This window comes from Macaca nemestrina, chromosome 2 (genome assembly GCF_043159975.1).
Source record: "Macaca nemestrina isolate mMacNem1 chromosome 2, mMacNem.hap1, whole genome shotgun sequence".
Taxonomy (NCBI): Eukaryota; Metazoa; Chordata; class Mammalia; order Primates; family Cercopithecidae; genus Macaca; species Macaca nemestrina.
This window is the reverse complement of record NC_092126.1, coordinates 153775881-153802915: the sequence shown is the minus strand read 5'-3', so window position 1 is coordinate 153802915 and position 27035 is coordinate 153775881. Positions and strand designations below refer to the sequence as shown.

At 41.4% G+C, this 27035-nt stretch overlaps 1 protein-coding gene and 1 long non-coding RNA gene across 11 annotated transcripts in view; one reads left to right on the top strand and one right to left on the bottom strand.

Annotated features, from left to right (window-relative positions):
• Positions 1–21617, bottom strand: part of LOC105477763 (nuclear receptor subfamily 2 group C member 2) — a 101699-nt gene extending 80082 nt beyond the window's left edge. For 2 of the 10 annotated variants that reach the window (XM_011734503.3, XM_011734505.3), the window contains exon 1: positions 21407–21617. Coding sequence is in view for 5 of the 10 variants with exons in the window: in XM_071092256.1 (XP_070948357.1) it covers positions 7258–7317 (60 nt within the window). In the remaining 5 variants the exon portion in view is untranslated. Of the gene's footprint in view, positions 1–3047; positions 3090–7257; positions 7342–9983; positions 10000–10080; positions 10187–10530; positions 10972–20861; positions 21296–21406 lie in introns of those variants that run through there. The other 8 variants (XM_071092256.1, XM_071092258.1, XM_011734495.3 and 5 more) reach the window with 8 other exon arrangements.
• A 189-nt stretch (positions 21618–21806) lies between these two features.
• On the top strand, positions 21807–25042 carry LOC139362026 (uncharacterized). Its single transcript, XR_011620262.1, has 2 exons — positions 21807–22202; positions 23141–25042. It is a non-coding gene; the product is annotated as an uncharacterized lncRNA (long non-coding RNA).
• Positions 25043–27035: the final 1993 nt, after the last annotated feature.

Here is a 27035-nt window from a genome sequence, read left to right as displayed (position 1 = left end):
CCTGTAATCTCAGCTACTCGGGAGGCTGAGGCAGGAGAACTCCTGAACCCAGGAGGCAAAGGGTGCAGTGAGCCAAGATCGCGCCACTGCACTCCAGCCTGGGTGACAGAGCAAGACTGCCTCAAAAAAACAAAAAATAAAAAAATGCATTTAATACACTTAGCCTATCAAACAGCATGGCTTAGCTGAATGTATCCTACATGCTCACAACACTCACACTAGCATACAGCTGAACAAAATCATCTAACACAAAGCTTATAATAAATTGAATTTCTCATGTAATTTATTAAATACTGTACTGAAAATGAAAAACAGAATGGTTGTATAGGTACTTTTAGTATGGCTTCTACTGAATGCATATGGCTTTTGCACCATTGCAAAGTTAAAAAATTCTAAGTTGAACCATCATAAGTTGAGTACCAACTGTATACCCAAAATAACTGAAAGCAGGGACTCAAGATACTTGTATACCTATGTTCACAGCAACATTCCTCAAAGTCAAGAGGTTGAAGCAACCCAAATGTCCACTGACAGTTGAACAGATAAAATGTGATACATAAGCAGAATATTAGTCTTAAAAAGGAAGGAAACTCTGACATACGCTGTAACATATGACACATGCTACAACATGGATTAACCTTGAGGACATTATACTAAGTGAAATAAGCCCAGTAACGAATGACAATTACACGATTCTACTTATATAAGATACCTAGAGTAGTCAAATTCAGAGACACAGAAAGAATGGTGGTTGCCAAAGGCTAGGGGAATGAGAGGAATGGCAGCTGATGCTACATGGATAGAGTTTCAGTCTGGGAAGAAGCAAAAGTTCTAGAGATGGATGGTGGTGATGGTTACAGACCAATGTGACCAGTACTTAATGCCAAAGAACTCCACACTTACACAACTCATTACTGCTCCCCACTCCCCATCCCCGACCCCCAAAAAAGACAGTACCTAAGCCTGATAAATCAAGAATTAGAAATAGTGGGGTAAGGACATTTTTTGAAGCTGAAGTTAAATACCAGAAGAAATCAAATTTAGAGGAGGCTTGGTGATAAAGGGTAAGAATGGTTCAGGAACCTGCTTTCTGCTTCAAGCCTAATACTGTACTGGTCAACTTTTAAATGTACGTATATGTACCACTTTGACAAGAAAATGAAAATTTAAACATTCAATTAGAGGGCAAGATTAATCAAATTTAGTCCTAGTGAGTTAGGCATTCCAGGACACTGAAAACCCAACTTTGCTTTTTCTTTCTTGAGGACACAGCCTTGCCAATACTGCATTTTGTTCAAGAACTGGGAGAGCTCTATGTTTTTCAACATTCCCTTACATGGAAATGTTAGTGTAAGTTTTCTGCAATGATGATGCAAATCCTGTTGATAAAAAGAATAAAGGGGTCATACGAATTTGGCTATTTTCTCAGCCATGGCAGGACCTTATTTGATGGCTGAAAGCCCCTTACATAGCCCAGGGATCAGGGAAGAGTTGTAAAGCCAAATCACTTCTATTGCATAAACATACATGCAACTCATAGTTTAGGTGTATGGGTGATTTCTTTCTGCCAATCAGCAAGCACTCAAAATACTTCAGCAAGTTAACTCCTAAATTTCTCCTGACTCAAAATATGGAATTTAGAAAGTATCTTTATTGGCTGGGCATGGTGGCTCATGCCTGTAATCCTAGCACTTTGGGAGGCCAAGGTGGGTGGATCATAAGGTCAGGAGTTCGAGACCAGTCTGGCCAACACAGTGAAACCCCATCTCTACTAAAAATACAAAAATTAGCCAGGTGTGGTGGCATGAGCCTGTAGTTCCAGCTACTCGGGAGGCTAAGGCGGGAAAATTGCTTGAACCCAGGAGACAGAGGTTGCACTGAGCAGAGACCATACCAATGCACTCCAGCCTGGGTGACAGAGTGAGACTCTGTTTCAAAAAAAAAAGAAAAAAAAAAGTATCTTTATTTAGGCAATGAAAAAATACACAGCATGTGTACCTATATGTCTGCTTTAAATTTCCAGTTATAGAGGGAAATCTTTTTTTTTTGAGACGGAGTCTCGCTCTATCACCCCGGCTGGAGTGCAGGGGCCAGATTTCAGCTCACTGCAAGCTCCACCTCCCGGGTTTACGCCATTCTCCTGCCTCAGCCTCCCGAGTAGCTGGGACTCCAGGCGCCCGCCACCTCGCCTGGCTAGTTTTTTGTATTTTTTAGTAGAGACGGGGTTTCACCATGTTAGCCAGGATGGTCTCGATCTCCTGACCTCGTGATCCGCCCGTCTCGGCCTCCCAAAGTGCTGGGATTACAGGCTTGGGCCACGACACCCAGCTGGGAAAATCTTAAATGCTTAAAAAATACTGAAGCCCCTTTAGAAAATTTCATTCCTTTAATATATGAAAAGCAAAATTAATTCCAGTGTTAGACATGATTCAAGCTCTCACTGCTTTGGTTACCAATTATCATCTGCCATCTCATCTCTCCCATTCTCAGCTATTACTTTTCTAAAAAAATGAACCACATTGTTTTTTAAAATCAAGTTTTCACAGTCATTTCATTATTAATGGACATTTGGCTGACATTCCCACCAGCAACGTATGAGGTTTCCAATTTTTCCACTTCCTTTCCAATGTTTACCATCTGATTTTTATATGCTAGTCATTCTAGTGGATGTGAAATAGTATCTCACTGCGGTTTTTAACGAAAATTAATGAAACAGAAAATAGAAAAACAATAGAGAAAATCAATTAAACCAAAAAGCTGGTTTGTTGAAAAAAATCAAGTTGACAAACCGTTAGCTAGATTGACCAGAAAAAGAGGGCGGACTTAAATTACTAGAATCACAAATGAAACAGGATAAATTACCACTAACCTTACAGAAATAAAAAGGATTATAAAGGAATGCTATGAAGAACTGTACACCAACAAATTAGATAGATGAAATGAACAAAGTCCCAAAAAGACAAATTACTGAAACTGACTCAAGAAGAAATGGACAATATGAACAGACCTGTAACAAGTAAAGACTGAATTAGTAATCCAAAAATTACCTGAAAAGAAAAGGCCAGGCCCAGATGGCTTCTCCGCTAATTCTACAAGATTTTTAAAGAAAAGTTAATACCAATTCTTTATAAACAATTCCAAAAAACAGAGAGGTCACACAGTTTTCAAGTGGCAGGGCCAGGATTTAAATCTAGGCAATCTGGCTCCAGAGTCTACACTGTTGACCACTATATTCAACTGTCTCTCTGAATAACTAAATTTGAGCACATTATAGGACATCAAGTTATTTCGTATCACCCAACTTTTGTAGTTTACCTTGGTATTTGCCCACTTAGGTCGTCTATAGAGAAAAAAGTTGAATGCAGGGACTCTAGAGAACACCATTTACACAATCCACAATGTTGCTGTATTTTATGGAGCAAAAATGCATGGCACTTACTAAGTTCATTTCTAAAAAGAGTTATTTTAGAGACAGGTTCTCACTCTGTCATCCAGGCTAGAGTGCAGTGGTATGATCATAGCTCATTGCAGTCTTGAACTCCTGGGATTAAGCGATCCTCCAACCTCAGCCTCCAGAGTAGCTGAGACTATATAGGAAGGCGCCACCACATCCAGCTGAATTTTTTGATTGTTTAATAGAGACGAAAATTTAAACCCCAATCTGTCTGATCTCATGGCTCACAATCCCACTCGATAGAGTCTCTTTCTACCATTATTCTGTCTTTTCCTATTCAACCAGTGTAGTCTATCTTGGGCTTATCCCGTTAGAGAGCTCTGGGAGAGCAAAAGCCCTGTCCTATTATCTACCAGCATATCCTCCCTGGCCTACAGGAAGAGAACAGGTATGCTCCTTCATTATCTGCTGATTGAGTAAACAATTATCCAAAACTGACTGTTAATTATCTCTCAATTTGGATACTTGATTCCCCTCCATTACTCCTTAGCATTAAAATGATGAAGTGTAGGTCCTCTCACCCATTTAGCTAATCAAATATTATACAGAGTTATTATACGCAGCTTAAAATTACTAAGCTCAAAAATTCAAAGGACACAAATACATACTTATTCCTTAAAAATAACACTAAGGGGCCGGGCACGGTGGCTCACACCTGTAATCACAGCACTTTGGGAGGCTGAGGCAGGCAGATAACCTGAGGTCAGGAGTTCAAGACCAGCCTTCCTGGCCAATAAGGTGAAACTCTATCTCTACTACAAATACAAAAAATTAGCCAGGCATGCCCCACGCCTGTAATCCCAGCTACTCAGGAGGCTGAGGCAGGAGAATCGCTTGAACCCAGGAGGCGGACATTGTGGTGAGCTGAGATCATGCCATTGCACTCCAGTCTGGGCAACAAGAGCGAAACTCCATCTCAAAAAACAAAACAAAACAAAACAAAACAAACACACAGCAAGGAAATTTAGGAAACATTTTAAACAGAAGGATCGCTTTTGCATTCAAAATTGAGACTGCCTTTCATTATTTTGAGTCTCTAAAAATGCCTTTTTTTTTTTTTTTTTTGCCATAGGAAACAACAGTTGCACTAAGTCAATACATGAAATTCTACTGCCTGAAGGAAATAAGGTATTTGGCAGAAAATTTTAGCTAGCAAACTTTTTGAATGCATACAGAGAACTTACATTAGCCTATATTAACCTCTTTCCTAAAGAATTAATGATGTTGCCTGATGACTTGTGATACAGAATGAAAAAGAAAGAATGATGGCCTCTTAGGGCAGCAATCTATATAGTAGTTTCCAAATCAGCCTCAAGTGGAAACACAGATATTTGAAAAATTAACAATTATTTTCAAGGTAATTATTCCTATCACAAAATAAAACAACAAATAAATATGGGAGTCTTCAAATAATGCTGTTTCATTATAATGTTGATGAGGAAAAAAAGTGATTCCAGGCCGGGGCCACTGTCTGTGGGGAGTTTGTATGTTCTCCCCATGTCTGCATGGGTTCTCTGCAGGTATTCTGGCTTCCCCTACCACATGCCAAGGATGTGCATGTGAGACGACTTGGTGTGTCTAAATTATCCCCGTCTGAGTGAGTGTATGTGTGTGAGTACACCCTGTGACGGGATGGTCTCCTGACCAGGAGGGTTTCTGCCTTGTGCCCTGAGCTGCCAGGACAGGATCCTGCCACCTATCACCCTGAACTGGAATAAGTGGGTTGGGAAATGAATATAAATTATTGTAAAATAAAAATTCATAAAGTCCACAGTAATCAAACCAAATGCATGACAATAAACTATGCAGTAAGAAGGCACTCAGTGAGGCCGGGCATGGTGGCTCACGCCTGTAATCCCAGCACTTTGGGAGGCCAAGGAGGGTGGATCACAAGGTCAAGAGATCGAAACCATCCTGGCCAACATAGTGAAACCCCGTCTCTACTAAAAATACAAAAATTATCCGGGCGTGGTGGCACATGCCTGTAATCTTAGCTACTCGGGAGGCTGAGGCAGGAGAAGTGCTTGAACCCGGGAGGCAGAGTTGCAGTGAGTCGGGATTGCGCCACTGCACTCCAGCGTGGCGACAGAGCAAGACTCTGTCTCAAAAAAAAAACACAAAAAACAAAAAACAAACAAACAAAAAAAGCAAGCACTCAGTGAGCCTGTCATACCTGTGATTGACTGCATAGTGGTAGGAGGTACTCCTGACAACTTTTGCTTTACAAACAATTATTCCTTAATATAATCCACCACCACTATGACTGCTGTCACTCACTGATTCACCAAAAATTGGGTAAATAATTTTGTTGTTTTTAGTCTTTAATCTTAAATGTATGTATAGCTTACATTTATTTCAATATTTAATATTAGAGGTGTTCTCTATCTTTAGAAATTTGATTTTTTTTTGACCAGAAATATGCCATAGGAACTTAACTCTTGATTAGCCTAGGGTAAAACTGGTTTTGTTATATTTGGTTTCACCTAAAGCTGGTCTCCAAGAACCCACTGATAACGTCAAATGAGGACTTGTTGTACAAGCATTTTAATCCCAATACTTGTATAACTCTGAGAGCCCATTCAAAATATTAAAATATTTGTCAAATCTTTCTTCTTTCATTTTCAGTTAATATTAACCATTATTTGCTGGGTGGGGAGGGGGGTAGGTAACTAGTTATACTGTTACTTTTAAGTTAATGGTTGATCTAAAAATCTGAAAAATCTGCTCACCATTTTTACTGGTTTAAACTGGCATATGTATACTTAGTTTTTGTTTAAAAAATCCTCTGTGAATGTAAATTTGTGTCTTTGCCCTAGAAATATGAGCATTATTTAAAAATGTGAATCTCAACCTTTTGGCTCCTGGTTGCAGTAGGACCCATGGTTAATCGGAGCTTTGGAAGTGAACACACCTGCATTAACATCTTGTCCTGCTACAGAGTGCCTTTGGCTAATTACCTATTTTTTGAGACTTGGTTTCCTTACCTACTAAATGGGAATACTGGTAGTACCAACCTCAGACAGTTATTGTGAGGATTAAAGCCCTAGGATAGGGCATGGTACAGAATGAATGGCCAAAGTATGCTATTAGTGTTGTAGCTTTACTATGCATTTCATGTCAAGTTGCCAGCACATACCAAGCTACTTAATGCCTACGTCCTTTTACATAGGTTTCTGACTTAGGATGCTCTCCCCAGAATCTGTCACAAAGTTCCCCGTCCCACTTACCTGGGTCTAACAAATGCTTACTCATCATGGAAAACCCACCTCCAGGATCAAATCCCTCACATGGAATTATACTTCTCAACCTATTTTATAATAACTTCTTAACCAGGCCTCGAGATCACTAAAGGAACAACCCATGACTCATTCACCCCCATATATCTCAGCACTTAGTACAATCCCTGGTCCATGGCAAATGGTCAATGACTGCTAAATGGATATAATCAGCCTTCTACTATTCCACAGTATTAACAAACAATCAAGTGTATGAGAAACTGAGAGACTTGGAGTTTAAACTATACCCACAAGGTTCAATAAGAATCAGATTCTACCAGTTTTTGGTTCAAAGTAAAAGTTCAAGTCACCTTATTAAAAGCAGATAGGCCACCCTACTCATGCAAAAAAAAAAAAAAAGTTACAAATAAACGTTCTTGTCATTTTTTTTCTTCCATGACAGTACCCTAGGACATATCACATGCTGACCTACCTCCAAGGGACTGTTTTGAAAAAACTGAGCACACTGATTTTTCTTTCCTTTCAAAAGTGAGGGTGCCAGCTATTGTGCTAGCCCCTGTCACTCACCTCAGCCACCTGCTGGGTCCCCACTCTGTGCTGAACCAGCCCCTCCATATTTGTAGCCATGGTGAAGCAAGATCATTAGAGAACCTGTTTGGAAAGATGTAGCAACTTCTATCAGGTGGGGAGAAACCAGGCTACTTGAAAAATATTAGTAATCAAAACTCATCTTTGGTACTGTCTTGTGTGGATTTTGCCCTCTGTAGCACACAGACCTAGCAGGCTAGACATAGCTGTATATACTGCACCAGCTCCTTCAGTTACAGGTACCAAAATTAATTTGTAGAAACATTTCAATTTAGAAACTTCCACTGACAAATACAGACAAAGATGAATTTGGAAATTTATCAGGTCTCCAGGGTTGTAACAGCTTGGTTTACCTCTCAGAGAGGTGGGAATCACACCTTTTTGGATAGCTCCCTGTCACACTATGCTAAATAAGGAGGTGGGTATCTGAGAAAGGTGCGACATCAACTCTGGATAGAGCCCTAGATTACTATCATCAACCATACTTCTTTTAGTAGTGGCGAAGTGAAGTAAAACCCTGCTTGGTGCTAACATACCTCACTCATAGGTTGAAAGGCAAATACTATCACTAACAAAGCAAGAAGCAAAGAGACTGCATTACTAAAGTGTGCCAACAAGAATATGGTACCCATATATATATTTATTTATATTAAATCCTCATTAAATTACAAAACTAGATAATTAGGCTTTCTACTAGCAGCAAAAATAGATTTGATGTCATTATTTGTAAAAATTTAGAAAGATCATCTAAAGATCAAAGAGTGTGCTGGTCCCCTGGGTCAAGACATTTGAGTACCAGCATTGCTGAAGGAGCAGACACCTGGTCTCTTCCGGTCATGAGACAGCTCTCCTGAATAATTCCTAAGCCCTTTCAAAGGCTCTACCACAAAGAATTCAGTAAAATCTAGACCCAATTCCTGGACAATTCACTACTGACTGCGTAGGTCCCATGGTCCACAGGAGAACAAAGCTCAAATCTATTTCCAAAATTCAGATATAAAAACTATATAGTATTACTGAGTGTGCAATATAGAAGAATACAGTTCACTTGCCTGCTCTCTCTCAATCACAAAGTGGATTATCTTGCAATGCAATTTTACAAAATATTTTTCTGTAGTTCCTATCTAAAGTATTATAAACATTGCTGTCTATGAAGCTTTTTAACTCTCTGGTAACTTTCTACATCATTCTATTTATTATTAGATAGCCACCTCTATTATGATAATTCGAATTCACATATTTTATTGCCAAAATGCTAAGAGAAAGAAACAGGAGGATGAAACTGTGACTGACAAATATGAAAGACCTGGCTCCTGCCTTCAATGAGTCAAAATCCTTGACAGCAGATACTGTACCAACTGCTACAATGACACCAGACCACCAGTATCAGTGATTCATTTTCACAAAATATGACTAGGTCTGAAATTGAGGAGGTCATGTTTACTCTTTTAATAGATGGTAAAAACTTAACTTTTACTTGTTTCTAGAAAAAAACACAAAGACACATTTTGGTCTTTTTTTCTTGCTATAGTTTGGTTACAACTAATGGAGATGGAAGGAAAAGGCATCTTTAAGTGTGCCAGAAAAGTCAACTGACTTGTTAAAAATGCAAGTATTACATGTAAAAGTCTAGAGTTCGATTCTTCCTCAAAATAGAAAATAAGAATTTTTAAAGAAATGGATAACCAAAAGGTACCATACATTAAAAAAAATAAATGTAAACGTGGCTGCAACTAACAATTTTTATCACTTTTAGATGTCAATAAAATTTCTCCTCTGTTATTAACAATGCAAGAACTATGTGAATTTGAATTATTACAGAAATATTGTTAGGAAAATATTATTGAATAGTATAGAAACAACAGAATACTAGAAAGGTGTATCTTTCTATTGGGTTCCCTAAAAGGGGTGGCTTGATACATCAAATTATGAGTCAAAGTGGATTTTATAGATGACAATCTGATTTAATGGAGGCCTAGTACAGAAACCTTTCTGTAATAATTCACTTTAACACTAAATTTGCAGGATCAATCAACTTCAGGTAGGGCTTAGGATCCCAAGATAAATCTAACAACAGGTGACTACAAATATTATGTCACAGAGAAGCAGCAGTAAATCTGTTTAAATTTAGAAAAGCTAAGTATTCTGGACATTAATGTTTTGTTGGTATGTTATAAATATCTTCACCCTCTCTGTGGTTCATCTGTTTACTTTAAGGTGTCTTTTGATGAATAGAAGTCCTTAAATTTAATAAGGCTAAATTTATCCCTATTTTCTTTTACAGTTTGTACTTTATGAAAATCCTGTCCTATCCCAGGAATATAATTGTATATATTTTCTTAGAAATATGAGTTTTGCCCCTCATATTTAAGTCCTCAATCCATCTGCAAATTGATTCTTGAATTTGATGAGAAATAAGGATACAACTAATTTTTTTCCCATGTAGATAATCCATTTTCCATTTTCTGTTCAAGAAATAGTTCTGGAAAATGGATTATCTACATGGGGAAAATCTATCCTTTTCCCCACTGATCTGAAATGCCATGTCTGCCATATCTCTGTTTTTCCTATATATGTGGATATAACTGTAGGTTCTCTATTCTATTCCACTAAGTTCTCCTTGTCTTCCTCTTGGTCACCAACACTATCTTTTTACTGCAGTGTTAGCGTAAGTCTTGCTCTCTGATAGGACAAGTGCCCCCCACCTTGTTCTCCCACACCAACTTCCTGGATCATCTTAAACGCCTCTCTTTATACACTTGAATTGAGCAGCAACCTTTCTTTATACACTTGAATTCTTACAATTCTTGATCTCACTGTTGGTTTTCTGCCTTCAAAGCAGCGTCAGGCATCATCAACAGCAGCTTTGGAAGCCGCTTAAAAATGAACAAGGAGGAATGTGCACCTTCTGGAAAAACAAGCAGAAACAAAAAAATGAGACTAAGAGTGAGAGAGAAATTGAAAGAGAAACTATGTTAGAGCAAGTGCTTTCAATAAAGACTTAAATCCAGTCAGAGGAGGTAGGTGAGAAATAGTTTCAAAAAATACTTTCTATTACTTTTGAAAATAAGTCACAAACCATATCCTATTCTCATACATAAAAAAGGAAGACAGAGGCTTTTTCTTCCAGGATATCACAATGTAAGAAGTAAAACAAAATCCTCAAGTGATGTCAGGGAAGTGGGGCAGGGTGGACAATTAACTAAAATGCACCCAGACTAAAAAGGTAACATCAGGGGATAAGACTCTCACCTGAGAGCTTCTCTCACTGCTACCGCAGCCATAGGCGGTCCTAGAGACAGAAAGATCACACAGTGAGAAGGAAGGTCATACATCTTTGAAAAAGTACCACCAGACAATGGCTATCAATTAGGAGATGTCCCACTAGAATAAGAGACTCCAAGGAACAGTGGGTTGTGTCTATATGTAGTTTGAAAAACTATCTTCACTAGCACAATTTTATATGTATATATTTTTTGAGACGGAGTCTTGCTCTATTGCCAGGCTGGAGTGCAGGGGCGCGATCTCGGCCCACTGCAACCTCCGACTTCCTGGTTCAAGCAATTCTCCTGCCGCAGCTTCCCGAGTAGCTGGGATTACAGGCATGCGCCACCACGCCCAGCTAATGTTTGTATTTTTAGTAGAGACGGGGTTTCACCATGTTGGCCAGGATGGTCTCAATCTCCTGACCTCGTGATCCGCCCACCTCAGCCTCCCAAAGTGCTGGGATTACAGGCGTGAGCCACCACGCCCGGCCAATCTGGAAAAAAAAAAGAAAAAAGAAAAACAGAAAAAAAAAAAAAATCCTATTGTTTTGCCACTATAAAGTATAGAAATAAAGCTTTTAAAAACAACCTTCTTGGCTGGTAGAGCCAAGCATAACACTAACAGCAGTAACTAACACTAAGTGGTTACTATACACAGGCATTATATTAACAAGCACTGTGGACAGAACACTAAACTCGCTTTTGGTACAGAAACTTGAGTCTTAAAGGCTAGTACTTGACCCATTCAGTTTATCAACCCTCAAAGACTGCTTCCCACCCCCACAATAATGTTTAGGGGAAAGAACCTGATTAGCTACCAAAAGAAGTATAATACTGAGTATTTTCAGTTAAAAAAGAAAAAGTGCTACAGAAGATCTTCCTCTGGTGATTTTACTAATCAAGTCCAACCACCTCCATCAGTGCTTATTAAGTAACTGCCATGAACTTGGCACGATGAACTGACTGCTGAGAATGAACAACAACAAAGAGGAGGAAGAGGAAAATAAACAGTCCTTGTTCTTGATGAACTTATGAAGGAAACTGAAGTATCTATGCAAAGTAAATGCTATGAATGTCCCAGGGAAAACACATTTCTCTCTGCCTGTGAGAACCAATGAAAATGTCACAGGAGAGGAATTATTTAACCTAGGTCTCGAAGGAAAAATGGAAACTTAGCAAGGAAAGACAGATGGATGACAAGAGAGTTCTAAGCAGAGGACAGCTCATACGAAACTGGCAGGTATGAGGAAGAATGGCCTATTTGAGGAATGGCACACAATATGGTTTGGAATTATTACAGAGACCAGGGAAGGAGAGAGGCTGACACGGTAGACGAGAGAGAATTATCAGGAGTTTGGCAGAAAAATGATGCACTCATATCTGGATCTTAAAAAAAAAAAAAAATTTAGACTGCAGTGTGGAAACGATAGAAAAGACAGAGACTGTAGACGGGAGGCCCGTTAGGAAGTGGTAGCAATAGTAAAGTCTAGAGATGAAGGCGGATTCTTAAAGTAGTGTGTTTTTCCTGGATAGCACACAAATGACAACAGGGCACAGTATAAAAAAACTATTTCATATCCAGCCTGGGCAACATCATGAGACCTTATCTCTAAAAAAAAAAAAACTGTAATACAGACCATAGAATGATAGCAGTAAATCATACTTGGCTGACCTTATGTCACAGGTTTTATAAGAAATTCTTTCAAATCCAAGTGGATCAATATCACCCTATCAACAACAAAGAAGCAGAGAACACAACAATGACTTTGAATTAGCTCTTCCAGGCTCAAAGTGATAGCTAACTAAACCTTGCAACCAGAGTTTCTTTAGTGAAGTAGGGCACAGACTTCACTGCAGTGAAAAGCTGGGCTCTGGAAACACCTGAATCTCCAGTTTCAGATAACAATGAACAAGTCCTGGGACAAGGAGACTCTGCCTTCATTAACGGGAATGAGTGAGCCTACCTTTCCCTCCACAATCAACCGGTTCAAATCATCCATATTTATGTGTTACATGGCTTATAAATATAACATGCAATGTATCTACAGTCTTGGTATTTCCTTAGCTAAACAACTATATTGGGTTCTGACGCTCAGGCACTAAGCCGATTTCTCAGATACTGACCATATGAGGTTACCATGAAGATTAGATCTTAAATGTGTATGCGTTGTGCTTGGGACATAGAAATGCAACACATGGTAGCTATTATTGGTGAAAGGTGATGGTGCCACTTTTCCTTTCTCAAATAAATCTGAAAGTAACTCAAACTGTAAAACATGTATTATGATTAGGAATAGGTCTCTCCTTTTGACATAAGGCTCACGTGAAATTTAACTATATACACATGGAAGTAGTGTAAACACACACATACAGCCAGGCACAGGGGCTCACATCTGTAATCCCAGCATTCTGGGAGGCCGAGGCAGGTGGATTACCTGAGGTCAGGAGCTCGAGAATAGCCTGACCAACATGGAGAAGCTCCATCTCTACTAAAAATACAAAATGAGCCAGGCATGGTGGCATATGCCTGTAATCCCAGCTGTTTGAGGCTGAGGCAGGAGAATGGCTTGAACCCAGGAGGCAGAGGTTGCAGTGAGCTGAGATTGAGCCACTGCACTTCAGCCTGGGCAACAAGAGTAAAACTCTGTCTCAAAAAATAAATAAATAATAATAAAAAAAATAAACACACACACAAAGCATTTGTAATTTGCCCTGTTAAACCGCACAACTGGGTAAAACAATGGGGCTAAATTTGGATAAAACCTTACAAATATTTAAAAATAAACCAATACCTAATAACTACTTGCAAAATAGTACTGGGCATAAAACTTTTGATAGGTACAAGGTATTCAGTATAAGTCTAATTATTCTGATTGTTAGAAGTCTGTTCATATTCATGGGAGAATAAAAATGGAAGGATTTAGACAGCCTGAGAGAGGATAAAAAATAAGAAATACATAGCTTGAAACTTGCAATCATAGATCAAGACTTCAAAGTAGAAAATGAAATTCAAGTGGCAAGTTTAGTGTAATACAAATGTTCATCAACAGAAAAGATACTCACTGGGATGCCTCTAAGGTTAAGTTTAGGTATACTTCCTGTCAATGGAAAGCCAGCTATTATTTAGACTCAAAGTTTACTTAGCTTTAGGGTCAGGTAGTTTCTTGTCCATTGTGCCCCTCCATAGGAAAGTTATTTCTTCCATATCCAAAGTCTGAACTGTAAAACAGGGCAGCAATGATATGTATATGCTAGAAGTGGCAAGGCGGGGTGAGTGACTAGTAGGGAAGAGAAGTGGCTTTCACCTAAATGAAGTTCTTACATATTTATAGTACCAGGGCAGCTCTACAATTTTCTGTGTGGATATCTCCCCTAAAAAAGTCACTGTATACTGTGGATGATATTTTCTCATCCTACCAAGAGCCCAAGTGTAAGGGTGTTGTGGACTTTCTTCATATCTATCAGTAAGAGCCAGGGTAGATGGATGGAAGGAAAGCAGGATAAATTCACTGGACATCTATGATGTGCTTTAAATCAAACTAGGCATGATTTAATCCTTAGCATACCTTCTGAGTATGTAGTATTGGCTCACCAATGAAGACGGAAAAAACTGAGACTCAGCACTTACAACCTGTTTCAAATCATCCAGCTAGTAAGTGATGGAGCTAGGATTCCAACTCAGGCCTCTTTGACTCTAAAATTGCAACATTCCCTCTAGATCACAGTGCCCTTCAAAATAATTTCCCAGAAAAAAGGAAGTTAAGGAGGGAATGAAAAAAAAAAAAGTGACAGGAAAGAATTATCTATGGGAACAAACTGCTTACATCAATAAGCTAGATCATTTAACAACTGATATACACAACCACTAAGTCCTAATATGTGACTTATGTTTCAGTATTGCTAAGGATATTTTTGAGGCTGCTCCACCCAGGTAGTACCATGGCAGTTCTTTTAGAACCTTGAACGCATTCTTCCCTTAAAACTTAACCTACATGATAATCACATTAATTAAAATAGTGAAGATAATTTTACTATCTTAAGTAAAACTTTTTACTTAACTACAACACGCAAATACAAAAGGGCACAAATCACCCAGGCTCAGTGGCTCCTGCCTGTAATCCTAGCACTTTGGGAGGCCGAGGTGGGTGGATTGCCTGAGCTCAGGAGTTCAAGACCAGCCTGGGCAACATGGTGAAAACCTGTCTCTACTAAAATACAAAAATTAGCTGGGCATGGTGGCACACGCGTGTAGTTCCAGCTACTCAGGAGGCTATGGCACGAGAATCCTTTGAACCTGGGAGGCGGAGATTGCAGTGAATCCAGATCGCACCACTGCACTCCGACCTGGGCAGCAGAGGGAGACTCCATTCCAAAAAACAAAAACAAAAAAGGCACAAATCATAAATGAACAGTTTGATGAATTTTCACTAACTGAACACACAGAACACACATGTAAATGCCACTCAGATCAGAAAACAAGACATTACCAATACCCCCAAAAGTCCCTCTCACACCCCTTCCCATAGTCATTGACTTCTCTTCTCTCTCCTGACTTTTATACTATTGGCATTACTTTATAATAACATTGCACTGTTTATAATATACTTTTTGGTGTGTCTGGCTTCCTTTGCCCAACATTATTTTTGTAATAACCATGAGAAGTGAATCCGTTTTCACTGTTGTACAGTATTCTAATATATGAATATGCCCAATTTATTTCTCCATTCTATAGCTGATGAACATTTAGATTGTTTCTAGTTTGGAGTCCGTATGATTAGTGCTCCTATGAGCATTTTCACACATGCCTTTTGATGCACTATCTTTTCTTCGTTTGAAAATTTTACTATTTTTAACAATTAACTGCTTTACTTTTATCTATTTTTAATTTTTATTCTCAAGAAAGTACACTGCTTACTTTAGAAAAGAGATATTACAAATTTACATTTTATTTTTAAAAATCTGTATTATATTAAATAAGTCAACAACACAGTCTAATTATTAGCCTTTCCAGTTAAGAGCTGATATATACTTTGTGACATCCGCTTTTAGTCTTGGTAAAGCAATCAATTAAAAGACGATTTTTCAGTAATTCCAGGGTTAGTCCATCTTATCGACCTAATAAAAAGATGTATCATTACAGACACCATAGTGGGGGGAAAGGGGAAAAGAACGAGTGTGGTACAAATGACATACCCAAAATGTTCTAGAAATAATACCTAATCAGACTCACTATACAACAAACACCACTGGAGGAAAATCAGCATGAAGCCTGCTAGTATTGTGTAACTTCTCAAGAGCCATCCAGCCTCAGCTTTTTTTTTTTTGAGATGAAGTCTCGCACTGTCACCCAGCTGGAGTGCAGTGGCGTCATCTCGGCTCACTGCAACCTCCACCTCCCAGGTTCAAGCGATTCTCCTGCCTCAGCCTCCCGAGTAGCTGGGATTACAGGTGCCCGCGACCACGCCCTGCTAATTTTTTGTACTTTTAGTAGAGACAGGGTTTCACTATGTTGGCCAGGCTGGTCTTGAACTCCTGACCTAGTGATCCACCTGCCTTGGCCTCCCAAAGTGCTGGGATTACAGGGGTGAGCCACCATGCCAGGCCGTACATGTATCTTTCTTTTCAAGGAACATCAGTGGGCAGTCAGGTAGGAAACTTTTCTCCCCTGCATAGCTTTTATCAATATATGAACAACAAAGGTAAACAAAGCGGCTCCCTGTAAAACCAGGAAGCCTTCAAGCTTGAGTCTAGCCCTACCAGCCTCTCATTTCTCCTCTTCAGTTTTCAGTAGCCGCAAGACCTTTTCTCATACCTCTCACTAACCCAAACAGGGGGAAATATTCTTTTACACTTGGGCTCTTGGAATGAAATTCCTCTCCATCTATATGTTAACATTTCAGGGATTAGAATCTTTGGGGTTATTGTTATTATGGAATAGAAACTTTCACCTCCTATTAAAGGACTTCAGGCCTCTTATTATCGTGGAGGAAGTACTTTTTATTGCCCCTAAAAAATCACGCTTTGCCCCTGAGGCTGACTTTTATCATTACGGGCCAACTGGAGTCCAAGGGTAACTCAGAAAAACAGTTAAGTGTCTGAGCTAGCCTATTCCCTTTCTGTCCTTAACAATTCACCTCCCATCCTTCTATTCTAAGACTTCCAGGTACCAGGGGTCTGCATTTGCATTTATTGTCCCCTTAACAAATGCCTATGCCAATGCCCTGATCTGGCTTTCATCCCTCTACTCATTCCCACTCCTCATCATTTTTGAGCTGTGCTAGTTGAGCTGTTCCCAGGCAGTTCTTCCGTTTGGTATAGAGCTCCTGCTGCTTTACTCTCCAGCGCTCAGGACCTGACGTGAGCAAGGGGAGTATGCCTGCTACCTCGGGTAGCAGTAGTGGGATATGGGGAAAGAATGGCAGGATGGGAGAAAATGACAGAGAATCTCAGCCTCTGGCATGTTAGGTTGAAGACAAGCAAACCTCCAACGAATAAGGAACAACATATCTTTTACAATGTGTAACTGGAGCACAAATGTATCCATTAGGTTAAAGATGATGATCACACAGGGAAGAAAAAAGGCATCATTTAAGGCCCTCATAATTAGCAATAATGTAAAAAGAGGTAAACGAAAATCTAGCAGAGGATTCTTACGTCAAGCATGAGGCTGGACTTGAGGTCTAAGACCACTCCCAATTCTGAGATTCCAGGATTCCTTCATAGACTCCCCCTGTGTGGTATTTATTAAGATGATACTTGTATAGGAGATGCTTTGGGACTAAAGGAGCATATGGCTTATAGATAAGAGAACTCAACAACAAAAATCCCAACGGAGGGCCCTCGATATGTGGAGACACTCAGGCAGCTAGACACAGGAGCCCAGTGGCTCAGTGCCACGGCTGAAGACAGGGCTGCTCCACAAAGACTTACCTCCCTTGTTCTCAGAGTCATTCAGACAACAAGTATCCACTATCCCTGGCCCCAAACTCAATGCTGGCTCCCACCTCCCTGTTGACAAATGGGGAATTACAAGCCTCAGAGAGGCTACCAACTCCAGGTTCTGAAGCCAGGCCTTTCTGCCTTCATAGCACAAGCTCTGTCACTGCACCGCCCTGCCACGTCACTCCTTGAAAGTCACTGTGAATACAACTACTGAAAGCAATAAATAACTTAATGGTGTAAGACAATACATAGCTGTTTTACTAAACTAGCAGTTATTTGGTTACCCTGAGTAATTAGCTCAAGGAATCCAAGTGTTGAATTGAAAAAGTGATACCAAAAATCTTTGAGCAAGACAGAAAAAAAAATCCAAAAATAAATAGTTAAACTAAAATACCATAACAATATCTTATTTTAAAAGTTTTACAATATAAATTAAGTTAATACAAATGTTTTATTTACCACACTTTCAAGTACAAACTTGACGTATACTTAACAAAATTTGCTTTTTACCTTGGTAAAGCAATTAAAAAGCGATTTTCAATAATTTCATTAAATGAATCAATTTATCTTTAGAAAGATAAACATCCCAAATTAATGGCTACAGAGACTTTCAATTCCCCACTCCCTGTGAACCCACTGAAGGCTTCTTCCTTGCTCTCCAATCCCCTGTGATGGTGAGACAAAAATCAGAATATTTGATTTCAAGAAAATCACGTTAGCTTGGTGCTTTGTTTCTTCAGTTAAAGTAAATAACATAATTACGTTTGGGTTATTTATTTCTTCACATATGAACTTATTAACTTTCATGTAGTTAAACTTGTAATTCAATCATAAAAAAATTAGTGGGAAAAATTATTGAAATGGGTCATTTTATCCATATTTATGCCTCCAGGCAGTGGCATATCTGTCAGAAATCACTTCCTAAATTCAACCAAATATCATAACATGCTTATTATTGCTGGCAGTGCTATCTGAATTGCCAAAGAGGCTCACATAAAAGGTATCAATACACACCAATTTAGTTATCAATGACAACATAAATTATCAACAATTCATTCAACAAATAGTACCAGGCACTCTTCTAAGTGCTGGATAAGTAATGGTGAACAAAATGTATTCCTGCTCTCACAACTTACAGTGTGGTGAGGACAGACATTAATCAAATAATCACAGAGTGTGTAATTACAAAGTGAGATAAAGGTTATAAAGAAAAGAAACAATAAAAAGAATCTGATCTAGACTGGCAATGGGGATTAGGGAGGACTTCCCAGAAGAAGCGATGCTTGAACCTATAGCTGAGGTAGGGTGGGGGTTGGGGGTAAGCTTACACTGTCAGTTACACTGGTCAAGGAAGTTGAAGGCAGGCCAGTGTGTCTAGAGCACAGGGAGCTAGGCACCACAGAAAAGAAAATAATGAAAAGCCTTGGAAAGATTTTTAAACATGGAACAGGAAGCCTCTGCCATTACATGGGTTCTGGTGGGGCCTGAACGACATACTGCCTGTAAGAGAGTTTTATAAATCATAAAGCACCCTATACTTTGGTTAGTACTATTTAGCTCCACTATTTTGTTTTCTAAACTTTTGTCCTGGATGCCATGTAACTAGCTGAAAGCATAGAGCCAAAACTATTATCTAGGTGTTCGAATCTATTGCTTTTGCTCCTACACCACACTGCATAAAAATTTCATTGTTTATATCACTTAGTGCAATGTCTATACCAGTAGTTCATAATGACAATAACTCTATTTACACAGTATTTACTACACGTCAGGCACTTTTCTAAGCTCTATTATTTACATTAACTCATTTAATCTTCAGTTCTAGAAGGAAGGTTCTATTATTGTCCAGATGAGGACAGTGAGGCTAGGAAAGGTAGCTTTCCTAGCAAAATCACACTGCTACTAAAAGTTGGGAGTTGCTAACCACAACACTAAAACATTTTATGTCTGTGTATATATGTGTATACATATCTCTATCTCGAGAGAGAGAGAGAACTCACACACAGAGAATTATATTCAACTCCAGCCTGGGCGACAGAGTGAGACTCTGGTCTCAATCAATCAATCAATCATATTCACGTTTGAGGACCAGTGTCTTAGTCATTTTTGTATTCCCAGCCTAGCACATAGTGCCTGGAGTATTCGTAGCACTCAGGAAATAGGGATGAATTGAAAATATATATAAGAGGCTGACGAAGGATTTGAATCTGGAAGTAAAGTGAGTTTCTGAGGCCCTCCTCCCAAGTCTTGTATTCATCAGCAAATCATATGAAGGCTGTATCTTTATCGACTTTCTTATTATTATATTGAAGATTTGTTTCTCACTACCGTTGCTATTATTTCACAGCCTTTGGCCTGGAGACAGAGTGGGATAATGGACAATTACTAGTTTCAATCAACTCTCCAGCCACAAGCGGCCAGTTCTCGTCACATCAAATGATCTTCCTCCAGGGCCGTTACATGGGCTGTCCTGTCTGGAATGCCATTCCTTCCTCGGGTTCCTCTGTTCAAACATCACTTGCTCAGAGAGGCCACCCTGACCATTCCATCTAAATTAATGCCTCAGGTCTTCTTCAGCAGGTCATTTGGCTTCTTTTCTTTCACAGAACTTATGACTCTCTGGAATTTTTTGTCTATTCACCTCCCAGCCCCCAACTCTAGTAAGGGCAGGAGTCTTGTACAGCTGGTTCTCCAGATGTACCCTCAGTGCCTTAAAAACTAAATCAACATGTATTCAGTGAACGAATGAGAAGAGAATCACCCCCGAATTGTGCTCTCTCAAACCCTAAATACCCTTAAGCTTGCCTCCCTTGGTGGCTGTAAACCCATTTTTAACAATAACACCATTTCCAAGTGACTCTGAGGCTCGCAAAGTAGCGTTGACTCCATTTTCTGAGAACAGCCCCACAAACAATGCTCAGAAGGGAGGTCCGGCCTGGCAAGAACGCCCATGCTACCCATTTACAGTAGATAACATTGAGCTTCATTACGGGATGCGCCAAGGCCGCGCCGAAATGACGAGCAGGAGCCCTGAAAGGTGTCCTGGTTCCGAAAACCTCTTCCATGAGACCGCATCGTGGACTCGAAATGCTTCATCACCTTTATTACTATTGTTCTTCTGTACTCATTCTGGACGCGTTCCAGGCGGAGGGAAGCCGCCCACCTCCAGACCCAGGGCCGGCGGGTGCCGGCCTCTCCACCCGGCCGCGCCCCTCGCGCCCCGCCCCCTGCCCCGCCCCCGCCGACCCGGCCCCACTCCGCGCCCTGGCCTCTACTCCCGCCCCGCCAGGGCTCCCGCGCCCCACAAGGACCGCCCTCTTCCGCCTTAGCCAATCAGCAAAGATCAGGGGGGCGGTGCCACAGGGCCCGACCCACCTATCCGGGCGCCAATTGGTCAGCCCATCAGTCGCTCACAAGGTCGCGCCTCGCACCCGCCTTCCTCCTTTTCCTTTACCCTCCCCTTCAGAAAAAACGGCGGTTGGGCTCAGGCGGCCGCCAAAAGCGGACTAGAAGCGGAGGGGTGAAAAGCCCGGGAGAGAGGGAAGAAGGGACTGCAGGAGGGAGGAGGAGAATAAGGAGGAAGGGAGCCCGCCCAGCCGGAGCCATCTCCGTCGAGAACAAAATGGCGGCGCTGGCGGAGGGCCAACTGTGAGGCGGGGCCGCGGCCATTCCCCCTCCGCCCCCACCCTTGCGCCGGCCGGGCCGGTCAGGGGGAACCCGCTCGCTTCGCCCGGCCGCGGGCGGGGAGGGGAGGGGAGCGGCCCGGCCCACTATGCAAAGCGCCGGGCGCCGCCGCCGCCACCCCGTGGCAAAGGTAAAAGGGTCAGGTTCAGCCGCCGCCGCGGCGCCTCCATGTCCGCGCGCCAGGCCCGCCCCCTCCGCCGTCGCCCCGCGCCCGCCCGACCCTCCTTCAATTTTACCTCAGGATTTGGCGCCAAAGCGGCCTCGAAGCGGGTCCCGTGTCTGCGGCGGGCGGCCCCCGGCGCGGAGGGCAGGGCGAGGGGAGCCCGGGCTCCCGGCGTCGGCGGATGGCGGGAGCCCGGCGGCCGCGGGCTCACGGAGCAGCGGGCGAGAGACGAGACGTCGAGGTGGGAGCGGGGTGGCGGGGACGGGCCCGGGGGCGCCGCCGGGGTCGCGGAGAAGGGGGGGTTTGTTATTGTTTTTGTCAGTGAAAGGTCAGAGTTCGTGACCCCGGTGCCGCCGCCGCCGCCGCCCGCGCGCTGGTAGGAGGAGGGCGAATGTTCTTCTTCCTCTTCCCAGCGCCAGCCTCGCCGCGGCGGCGGGGGGCGGGCGAGCACGCGATTGGCTGAGGTGCGCGCGCGCACCGGAACGCCGCGGCCGGCGCTCGGTCCATCCGGCCCGTGGGCTGCGGGGCCCCGGGCAGCGGTGACTGCGGCCGGGCGGGCGGATGTGTGGCTTAAATGGCGCAGGCGTCGGGGCCTAGAGGCTGAAGGGCTGGTCGTCCTAAAAACTCGTGGACGTCGCGCACGGTTACCCGGAAGCAGGCCCGCCCCTCCGGGTAACCGCGAGCTTCTCGCGGCTGGATGGGGACCGTCCTCGCAGTGGCGGCCTCCACACTGGCCTCCCGCTTAGCCGAGGCTTCTGGAAGGCTCGCAAAGTGTCTGTTGATGGAAGAAGCCGGGCTGTGACTGGCGCGACGGATTCCCGCAGCCGCTCAGCAGAGCGTCTGTAGGTCGGAAGTGGGGGTTATATTGGGTGGGTATTGAGCTCTTCGGCCCTTCCTCGGTACAGAGTTTTTAATTTAGCTTTTAAAGGTCTAAAGATGCGCCCGCTCTGGCCATCTCAGGTGAAGTGTTGAAACGTCCCAGAACCTGTAATTTTTGGTTTCTTAGTAAATATACGGTCCAGATCTTGTGTAAGTCCATGCCCCTCCTCAAGATTTGGAAGTAGTGAATGGTAACAGGTAGGGATGTGTAAAGCAGCTTTTAGCAGCATCATTTATATTTATATGAAGAAAAAGGCCTGTTTTGATCTTAAACTTTTGGGCTGTAGGTTTTCCTTACATATTTCTCTCTTTTATGTTGTGGTTTTAACTTGCCTGGGAAGGTGCAGCGCTTAGTTATCCTAAATGCCTGGAAGTGTTTAGGCTACAGCCTGCAGATCTTGTACTAACTGATTTTTTTTCTTCAGTTTTCTTTCTTATTAAGAATAAATATTGACTCCAGAATGGATGTTTTTGTTTGTTTGTTTCACACAGTATTCGTTTGGTTTTTTATCAGGATGACTCCAGCTTTTAGTATTTTTTTTTTCCATAGTCTTATAATATTTCTATTTGGTAAGAAATGTTTTAAACACACCTATTTCCCCTTCCTCCTTTTTCTCACCTTGAAAAATTGGGAAAATAACTGGGTTCGTTTTGTCATGGTGAAGCACGGATCTTGAAATTGGAAGGGGCCTTAAGAGAATGTGGTCAAATTTTTTTGTTGCGGAAAGCTTTTCCGATTTTAGGGGTGAAGTGGGTGAGAACTAGAAAGGTCAAGTGATGTGCCTGAGATGCAAAAGCAATTGCAGTTTTTGCATTGTTGAAATTTGCTGTTTGATATTGGAATACATTCTTAAATGTGGATCATTTTAATGCACATTTCTCACTTTATTTTTTTTGCTAATGACTTATTATTTGCTGTTTATTTTAGAATATGCTTTTTGTCTGACATCAAAAAATTGGAGGAGTTTTCTTATTCGAGTTCAAAATGGGTCATAAAGCAGCGAAGACAACTCAAAACATCAGTAACACATTTGGCCCAGGAACTGCTAACAAACATACAGTTCAGTGGTGACTTAAGAAGTTTTGCAAAGGAGAGAGCCTTGAAAATGAGGAACATGATGGCGAGCCATGGGAAGTTGACAACGACCAATTGAGAGCAATCATAGAACTACATGAAAAATCGCAGAAGAACTCAGCGTTTACTCTTCTAGGGTCATTAGGGTTGTTTGGCATTTGAAGCAAATTGGAAAGGTGAAAAAACTTGATAAATGGGTGCCTCATGAGCTGAGTGAAAATCAAAACTATTGTTTTGAAGTGTAGTCTTTTATCCTGCGCAACAACAGCAGACCATTTCTCAATCGGATTGTGACATGCAATGAAAAGTGGATTTTATAGGACAGCCAGTTCAGTGGTTGGACCAAGAAGCAGCTCCAAAGCAGTTCCCAAAGCCAAACTTGCACCAAAAAAAGGTCATGGTCACTGTTTGGTGGTCTGCTGCCAGTCTGATCCACTACAGTTTTCTGAATCCTGGCGAAACTATTACATCTGAGAAGTATGCTCAGCAAATTGATAAGATGCACCGAAAACTGCAATGCCTGCAGCGGCATTGGTCGACAGAAAGGGCCCAATTCGACAACACCTGACTGCATGGCCCACAGCCAACGCTTCAAAAGTTGAAGGAATTGAGCTACGAAGTTTTGCCTCATCCTTTATATTCACCTGACCTTTCGCCAACTGACTACCACTTCTTCTAGCATCTTGACAACTTTTTGCAGGGAAAACACTTCAGCAGGATGCAGAAAATGCTTTCCAAGAGTTTCTCAAATCCTGAAGCATGGATCTTTATGCTACAGGAATAAATAAACATTTCTCATTGGCAAAAGTGTGTTGACTGTAATGGTTCCTGTTTTCATTAATAAAATATGTTTGAGCCTAGTTACAATGATTTAAAATTCGCAGTCTGGAAATTGACTTTTGCACCAAGTTAATATTTCGATGGTAAATCCTTGCAAACATGGAAACTGCATTTGGCCCAGTGCTTTGTGGTTGTGTATTCTTCCTTTTTTTTAATAGATGGCATTGGCTGAGCATGGTGGCTCACGCCTGTAATCCCAGCACTTTGGGAGGGTGAGGTGGATGGATCACCTGAGGTCAGGAGTTCAAGACCAGCCTGGCCAGCATGATAAAACCCCATCTCTACTAAAAATATAAAACAAAATTGCTACACGTGGTGGCAGGCATCTGTAATTCCAGCTACTTTCGGAGGCTGCAACAGGAGAATCATTTGAACCCAGGAGGTGGATGTTGCAGTGAGCTGAGATGGCGCCATTGCACTCCAGCCTGGGTGACAAGTGAAATTCTGTCTAAAAAAAAAAAAAAAAAATAGTTGGGGTCTCGCTGTGTTGACCAGGCTGGTCTCGAACTCCTGGCCTCAAATGATCCTCCCATCTTGGCCTCCCAAAGTGTTAGGATTACAGGCGTGAGCCACCGCACCCTGCCTGGTTGTATACTCTTTCAAAAATTAAGTTTTTAATGTTAAATGCTGCTTCTAGATACATTGTAAAAATTCACCTATCAATAAGTTTTTTTATTAAAAACATTGCAATTATACTGGACTTTAAATACTAAGCAATAATTAAGGCTTCAATGTTGGTTTATAGTTTTCTCATTTCTTTAATAGCTCTGTAAAATGAAGCAGTTACTTCCATTTTCCTGAGGTGCAGAAACTGTGGCCCAGATAAGTTGAGCGACCTGTACAGTGTTACAGGTCCAGTAAGTGAGACGGGCTCTGATCTAGTCCCTTTGACATTAAAGTTTGTGCGGTAAACCAGCTATGTCAGTTTGCCACATTTGTAATAGTGTTCAACAAATTTTCACTTAAAGGTTTAATATTAAAATAGCAAGAATTCATAATCTTAATTGGCTTTAACAGCTTTTTTTCCCCTGAAAACAGATGCATATGTACACATGCACACAGATTGCTTGCAATACCAGCACATAGGCCTTTGCACGTTGAAGTCAGCACTCCTGTGGTGCCTTTTTTGGGCGGGGTGGGGGGTGGGGGCTGGCTTTTTTGACAGCAAGTCTTTTTGGATAGAACTTTATAGTTAGAAAGTAGCTTTCTAACACTTGGATGGGTTTTATAGGCACAAAAAACAAGTCTTATACTAGCTGTACTTTATTTTTTGAGTTCTTATTAATGAGCATCCACTTTTGCATTGACAGTGGTTTCAAGATTGCTTTATCAGCCTTCAAAGGATTCTTGGGCTAGGCGTGCACATCAGAACTGCAAGGTCCTCTGTTTCTGAAGCAGTAAGCTTTGGGTGTCTCGCATCAGCACTTTGACTGAGTTTCACAGATAATTCTGATGCATACTCCAGACCTGAACCACTGATCAGTTTGAAACCTGCATAACAAAGCCGAAAAAGTTTTGTTGCACCTTTTGAAATACAGTTAACTCTTTTACCATGCCGGAGATTATTCATTCAGAGAGACAGGTCCTTGCTTTGGAGCGATGATATATATCTGGCAGTACCCAGCCCTTGTGTGTGTGCATTAGCTCAGCACCTGCCCACACTACAAGCCCCCATAGGATGTGCCTTGTCCTTCCCTGTTTCAGCCCTTAACACAATACGTGGATGTAGTGGGCATTTGTTGAATGAATGCTTTTCCCAGTAGCAGTGTATTCATACAATATTAATAAAATTGTCCTCTGGTTTACAGATAAAAGTGAAAGCACTAAGTGCCCAGTGAGTAAGACCCAGGTGTTCTTCCTCCACCCCTAGTGGTCCCCTGGGCAGGTCTTTTTTTTGTGTGACACTCATGTAGTCAATCACTGATTCAACTTGTCTGTGAACTTGAGAGCAGGAACTGTTCCATAGTTTCATTAGCACAGAGTAAACATGTTTGCCATGCAAAGTTATTTTGCATCTGCATTTAAGTGATGTTGAGTCAATGAAAAGTTTTGATTAAGCAATAGTTGTAGATGTGCTAAGTTTTTCAAATTACTAATATCAAGCGGAGATTATTTTTACTTGTAAAGGTATTGCTTTTGTGATAGCATAAATAATGGTTTTCCTTTTTTGTAATGTAAATTGCTGGAAACTTTTGTATTCCCATAGACTGGGGAAGCTTAATTGCCTTTATAAGTACTTATGTACAACTTCGTATCAAATTTTCTGTAATAATTTATGCTTTATTACTATATATGTACTAATAATTTTATCTGACTTCTGTTTATATCATTTGTACAATTACATGGTTGTAAAATAAACTTTTAAACCTCATGTACTTGCTGTTAGCCACCCATCCCCTACCCCCTTTTTTAAACTGTAGAATCTTAGCCAGGTACGGTGGCTCACGCCTGTAATCCCAGTGCTTTGGAAGACTGAGGCAGGTGGATTGCCTGAGTTTGAGACCAGCATGGGCAACATGGTGAAACACCGTCTCCACTAAAAAATACAAAAATTAGTTGGGGGTAGCCTGCCCCTGTAGTTTCAGCTACTCAGGAGGCTGAGATAGGAGGATTGCTTGAGGCTGGGGAGGTAGGGAGGTCAAGGCTGCAGTAAGCCATGGTTGTGCCACTGCACTCCAGCCTGGGTGACAGAGCAAGACCCTGTCTCAGGAAAAAAAAAAAAAAAGGTATGGAATCTGGACAGATAGATATAATCTCTGAACACCAGATTGCATATTCCTTACACTTAACACCTTATCCTGTTTAATCTTATAATAACCTTATGAAGTAGATGGTATTATCCTGTTTTTACAGCTAAATAGACCGAGACCTAAACAGAGAGAGGATGACTCCTCCAAAGTTGCCTGGC